Raw genomic sequence first — 7,323 nt, forward strand, 5'->3', positions numbered from 1 at the left:
GAATAACATGTGAAAACCCAACCCAGATGGATATGCAAAGTTTATTTACTAAAATGAACCAAACTGCTGTATGCATACTGCTTTTGGAATTCAGTCCATCTGAGTTCAATCAGGCATATTCTGAGCAACGTGTGTATAAGGTTGCAGTGAACACAATTTGTTTGTTTGTTTTAGTAATACAGGAAAAGAAAGAATTTCAGGCATAAAGAACTAAACTGACTTTTTTCTTATCTTCTTTTTTTTTTTGTCCTATTCCCAACTATACCCAGCTAAACATAAAAAGATACCTCACTGAGAAATAGAATGTGTTAACCTGAATATTCACATAACCTGACATCTGTCCTTCATGGTGAACTTGGAATCATTGTTTGAAAAAGAGAATGTAATGAAAAATTTGTGTGTAACTACCTTTTAAATTTAGATAAATTGTTATATTTATTCAAATGCAAGAGCTAAAAGTATGGTGGCCTTCTCCACACGATTTCCGAATCTCTAACTCTCCCCTACATGTTCTTATTTTCTTATTAATTAAAATTATATCCCATTGTGGTCAAAGACTGGCTTTCACAGGTATACAAAGTGGACAAAATAAGTTTGCCAACAAAGTTCACAGTTTTCCTCCTAGAAGTTTTGAACATTTCTGTTTACAATACACCAACACACACATGTACATACACAAAAGGTTATTATTTCTGCCTGATGAGATAAATTCCATTAGTCATCAGTCTAATGATCATGAAACATGTTCTCAGGACTTAAGTTGCAAAATTTTTTTTTCAGTGCTTCCTTGACATCCTGATTCCTTAGACAATAAATGCACGGATTCAGCATGGGAGTAACAATAGTGTAGACAATGGACACAAGCTTATTGATGTTGAAAGAATGGATTCTCCTTGGTCTTGCATACATGAAGAGTGTAGCTGAGTAGAAGATAATAACCACTGTGAGGTGTGAGGCACAGGTAGAAAAGGCTTTTCTTTTTCCTTGGGTTGTAGGGATACGTAAAATGGTGCCTATGATAAACACATAGGAGCCAATTGTGACAGAGAGTGGAATTATAAGGATAAGAAGGGCAAATACAAAGTCCACCAATTCAGCTACAGTGCGGTCAGTGCAGGAGAGATTGAGCAAGGGTGAAATGTCACAGAAGAAATGGTTGATGACATTGGGCCCACAAAAACTCAAACGTGAAATGAAAAAAACCTTGAGCATAGAAATTAGGAAACCAGTGAGCCAGGAACCCACTGCTAGCTGCAAGCAAAGCTGGGCAGTCAATATAAGTGGATAGCGCAGTGGATGGCAGATGGCAACATAACGGTCATAAGCCATGACAGCCAAAAGGACACATTCAGTGCAGACTAGAGATATGAAGAAATATAGCTGAGCCATGCAGCCTTCATAGGAAATGCTTTTGTCTGTTACTAGGAAGTTAATCAGGAGTTTGGGAACAGTCACAGAAATATACCAAGTCTCCAGGAAAGACAAGTGACTGAGGAAAAGATACATGGGCTTTTGGAGGTGGCTATTTGTCCTGATGAGGACGATGATCATAGTATTCTCCAAAAGAGTGAGAATGTAAATAAAAAGGAATACTACAAATAGTAGCCTCTGGAGTTCTAGGACAGTAGGGAAACCCAGGAGGATAAACTTCTGGACTCTGGTCAGGTTCTTCACTTCCATGTCTCATACACCAATCTGCAGGGCCAAAGGATAACAGAAACATGATGAAATTTACAAGATAAATGGAGACAATTTAGGAGGAGAGGTTTTTTAGTTAGTTTATTTATTTGTCATATTTCTTTACTGCCCATCTCATATTATAACAACTCTGGGTGGTTAAAAAACAATTAAAATAGAAGAATAAAATATAATTAAAACAATACAATATAAATAAATTACAATACAATACAACTAAATTACTAAAAATACAATATAAATATATAAATATATAAATATATAAATATATAAATATATAAATATATAAATATATAAATATATAAATATAAAATATATAATATAAAATATAAAATTCACGATAGCGATGTTATTATTGCCCCGCTCAAGGTGCCAACCACCACCATGATTGGCTATCTTTCTTCCCACCCTAGGTAAGGTGGCACAACCAGGTTTTAACAACCTTCCAGAAGGCCAGGAGAGTGGGGGGCTGCCTTACCTCTGGGGGTGACTTATTCCAGAAGGCGGGTGCTACTGCAGAGAAGGGTCTCCTCCTGAAACCTGCCAACTGACACTCTCTCATGGGCAGCGTCCATAACATGACCTCACTGCCTGACCAGGTGGGACGGGTCAATGCAACGGGGGTGAGGAGCTCCCTCAGGTAGCCTGGACCCATGCCATGTAGGGCTTTAAAGGTGACAACCAAGACCGTGAATTGGACCCGGAAGCAAACTGGCACCCAGTGCAGTTTGCGCAGCAATGGTATTATATTTGCCCTCCTTGGGGCTCCCAAAACTGCTCGTGTGGCCATATTCTGAATCAGCTGTAGCTTCGGGATACCCTTCAGGGTGGGAAAAAATCAGGTTGTGGGAAAGGATGAATGGAAATGTCAACAAAATGAAGCAAGAATTTCTTGCAGTTCTTCACCTCAGAGTTTGCTAAATATTCAAAGTGCGGATAATTCAGTTGCTGGTTTCCTGAAAAGGCAAGAAACCATGATCACTATGTATAATATACAATCAGGAATAATAATGATAATTATGGAGCCAGTTACATTTTTCGGTGTGAGGGTGTTCTCACTGCTATCCCAACCTGATACAGTCTCTCTGCTAGCCGAGAATTGCTCAGTGGCAGCTGCCAAATCTATTATTGGTTATTTTTCATCTCTTGGTTAGAAAAACAAAGGTAATTTTAAAATAAACCAGAATTCCCTTTTCTTGGTGTCACTTCTGTTGTTATCTACTTAAAGAAACCCAATGTGAAGCACATGCCCACATACACACACATACACACAAACACATACATGCAGCACACAAATTGGGCTTGGATGTGAAATGAATATGGTCATTTAAGTTAAATTTTAAATGAGTTAAATGTTATGCAGCTTGTTGAATTGCCACTTTTCCTCACTCTTACTTCTATAATTATAATATATATATATATATAATTATAGATTATATAATATATATAATCTATAATTATATATAATCTATAATCTATATAAAAGTTTATATTAATATAGAATATACATAATCTATAATTATATATAATGTGTAATCTATATAATAGATTACTAATCCAAGGATTACTAACATAGAGAATATGGGATATTTTGTGGCTGCTTTGGGTTATTCCTCAAAGAATATTAGAGTAAAAATATGATATGGAAGGCAGGCAGGCAGGCAGGCAGGCAGGCAGGCAGGCAGGCAGGCAGGAAGGAAGGAAGGAAGGAAGGTAGGAAGGAAGGAAGGAAGGAAAGAAATGTTTTACCTGTACATTTAATGGACGGAAGTGTAATTATAAATGATGGTATGTGTATAAAACTACTGTATATATCTATATATCTATTTCTATAGCATCTCCAAATAACCAAGCTATCTGAGTACTATGCAGAACAAAATTTAATATTCAGACATATAAGAAAAAGTAGTAAAACACTACGTAATTATGTAAAAACATAATGCAGAAAGAGGAAAACAAAGTACAAAATCTAAAGTAAATTTAAATCGTTAGATAGAAGGATCAAAATCAATTCAGTTCTAATATACAGAAATTATGTTATGCTATGTACAATATAGAGTGAAAACATACCGAAATGAATCTTACCTTCTTTTAATTCATAGGCATGAACTATCTGAGGCTTACTGATCCGATAATGTGTCTTGTTCCCAACTAAATAAAAAAAAATGTATAAATGCATGAGGAAAAACAAATAAGCATTATTGAAAACATCTTTTCTTGGGTCCTTGTGAATTAAAAAAAAACTGACTTGAGGAAATAAAAATGTGCATATTAACCATATGAACTAGAGAGGAATTGTTGGAAAATTCAGCACACGTACTGGAATAAATTTCACTTCCTTGCATTTCCTTTAAAAAGTGTCAACACAAAAAGAAAACAGAGGAACTTCAGCGGAAATCACGACATCAGGAAATTATAACCTGCAAGTTGCTCTTACTCCAGTCCTTTGTTTGCTCAGCAAGATCCATGGTTTAGGTTTGCTCATTCTGGTTTATATGTATAATGTCCTGTAGTATAGATATGGTTCAGCATCATAGCAGGACACGTTGATAAGCAGAACGTCTGAAGTCTCAACAGAGCATTTATCCCTCAGAGCGTCCTAGCTCACCCAGGCACAGGCCTACATAACTTCTTTTTCAAAAGAACTGTGTTAAAGTTAGGAAAAAGAAACACCTCATTTCTCAAATTCAATCAAAACTGGTCTGAAGTCTTTATTGTGTAAGAAATTCAGCATTCTTTTGTGGGGTACTGAACTGGTGAAACAATTTTGCACAATTTTCTACACAGAGGAAAACAAAAACTGCTATTGAAAACAGTACCCAGAACAAAAAGCCGCTAACAGCTGACACTCCTTGTAACCACAGCATTCATATTGTAGATATTTGTTTTATGAGCTGAACAGGGCTTACAGCAAACTTTCACGTTCTCTATTCTCTCTGGGCATTGATTTCCTAAATGAAAGACGACATAATCTTCCTCAGCCTTCTCTAAGATTGCCGCTAAAAGTGGCCCAATAAATTGGAATGCAGCTCTCTAAAATAGAGCCAGCACAAAAGACATGAGCAACAGATTCTCTCTCTTTGGCACCATATGGACAGATCCCATCTGCACATGGAGCCGATCACAATCTTCCATCCCTGAAGATTGACAATTATAAGACATTAAAACAGGATGGAGGTTTTATTTATTTATTTGTTAGATGTATATTTCCACCCATTTCCCCCAATGGGTTTTCCATTTTTTCCCCTAGTAAGATATCTAGCTGTAAGTGATGTTCCTCTTAATATTACCATCCATATATAAGAATACATAGGCACTAATATTTTGTATCAAGGATTCGGTATGGTTCCACTGCATATATTCCTCTTTGTCCCTTGTTACAAATAATCTAGGATTGATTTGTATCCTAAAATAGAGGTAGGGGCATGCAAAACAAATAAACACATAGTTATTGATCAATGGGACTACAGGCTTTCTGCATTGCCTGGTTCCCCCACTGACAGAAGAGGAAAACATCTACTTTTGGAGGACCAAAATGGACAGGGCTGCCCTTTATTAATTCCCTATTGTCAAAGTGGTCTGATGGCATGGTTTACTGCTCCACTTATTTTGTCTTTCCGTTCTTATCATCCTGAGCAATCTTGACCATTTTGGTTCACACCAGGCTAACTTCAGCAGTTTGTTGGACATGTCAAGAATATCCGGTGAGAAGAAGAGTGTGGATGAAAACATGCTTCTGCACCTAAAAGTGGCAGCACTGCAATTGCCTGGGTGGCAAGGTTACTGCCAGGCAAAAACAGCCCCCATCTCCCAAATCCATAACTAGCTAAGCTTATTTCCCCTTCCCAGTTCCCCACAGAAAATAGTGAGCTTTATTACTTTTCCTGGCTTGGCTAGGAAACCCAGTAAAGACACTTCTGAATATGCCTTGTATATTGAGAGAGGCAGATAGACTTGTACAAAACCATTTCATCTGCATCCACACCAGAGTTTCCAGCTAGCCACCTAGCAACACCCAGCTAGTTGCTGGCTAGCAACCTCCTGGTCTTTTCAAAGCCAAGCTGACATCTATACCCATCCAAGATAGACCACCTCACCCCAGCCATGACCTTATCATAGAAATGGGAAAACTAACCAAGAAGGTATGGGTGTTTGGGAGAAGGAGAGACTGCCATTGAATGAGGAACTGGAAGTGACCTCTAGGCCACTGTAGCAGTGACAGGAACTAAAGACCATGATAACCGGTCACATTTTTTCTTGACTTCTGCCTGGAGCTTGGCTTGGGAGCTCAGCTGGATGCTCAGCAGTTCTGTCCTGTAGCTTGATATAACATAAGGTATTATCAAGCTAAGGCTGTACAAAATCCCCGACATGGGCAAAAAACTCTGTAGGGAAGAAGGACTGTATTCCTCTTTCATCTGTAACAGCTTAAAGAGACAGAAAAAGGCTGAGTAATCCAAAGTCCAAAGAGCAGCTCATTATGACTGAGAAGGTGAAGGTAACCCTGTTCAGACAGGACAAATGTAAAAATATGATGTGAAATAAAATGAAGCGTTGTGTAAAGCTGTCATCCAACTTGTGGTGTGTGTCTAGTTACAATCAAAAGAACCCCCGTAAGTTCCTTCAACTTAGTCAGGGTTTATGATAAATGGCATCCAAAATCTTTTTTCAGTGCAAGTGGTCATTCTTCCAAGAATCCTAGTGAGGTGTACTTAGCAAACACTTTTGTTTTATTAGATTACCTATAACTGCACATGGGATCTGGAGGCTTTCTTCAAAATAGGAATAAATCTAGAGGATAGTATTTTTCAGCATGCCAACTTTTCACCGTCTTGCATTCTTTCTTTCTTAAACTAAAAATTGTCAGGTGAAGGAGGAAGACTAGCTGTCACTAAGGGAGCCCGTGTTTGCACCTCACAGGTTTCTGATGAAGAGTGCATCTGAAAACGCTACCCATTGCTTGTAATTAAGTTCCACAACTGATTAGCTTCTCAGGCACGAGGGGGGAAATCCTGTTAAAACAATAGATCCTCTTTTACTAGTAAGATTAGCTTCACCATCTGTGGTCTACGTCCCTGCTCTTTCTGACTGGTGAAAACCTGCAGTGGGCAACAGGGGCTGGGTATGAATGGTGGTTAAAGCTACCTTGAGAGAAAGAGTGGGCCCTTTTTCTCTCAAGGGATGATTTCCCTCCCTTCAAGAAGCCATATCTTGACCCAGTAACTTTAGACAACTATCGGCCTGTGTCCAACTTCCCCTTTGTAGAAGCACAGAATTCAAGGGATAGCAGCAGAAATAAGGGAAGTTGAAATAAGTGATTCACTTTATTTGCTGTCTGGTTATAGGAGAAGGCAGAAAGGGAAAAATGCAGATTCTTACTGCAACAAGAAGAGAGAATTCTGGGAGGTTTCTTGTCATAGCAAAGGAGAGAAATTCCCAACTTTTAGCTTTCACATATACTTGCTGAGGGACAATATCTTTTGAGGAGGCACCATTTCACATGGGAATGGAGAAATAACAATAATGTTTCTGAACTGAAGAGAGGGGATGAATAACCTTTCCTTGGCAGCTTGTGCAGAGTTCTCATTTTTGAAGGTCATTGTTAAATGACTTCTCCAATAATTGGAA

General features: G+C 38.2%; 1 protein-coding gene across 1 annotated transcript; it reads right to left on the bottom strand.

Annotated features, from left to right (window-relative positions):
• Positions 1 to 726: 726 nt before the first annotated feature.
• Positions 727 to 1,680, bottom strand: LOC134496442 (olfactory receptor 6B1-like). The gene has a single exon (XM_063302169.1). The coding sequence runs from the start codon at positions 1,678 to 1,680 to the stop codon at positions 727 to 729; it is 954 nt and encodes a 317-aa protein (XP_063158239.1).
• Positions 1,681 to 7,323: the final 5,643 nt, after the last annotated feature.

This window comes from Candoia aspera, chromosome 4 (genome assembly GCF_035149785.1).
Source record: "Candoia aspera isolate rCanAsp1 chromosome 4, rCanAsp1.hap2, whole genome shotgun sequence".
NCBI classification, from domain to species: domain Eukaryota; kingdom Metazoa; phylum Chordata; class Lepidosauria; order Squamata; family Boidae; genus Candoia; species Candoia aspera.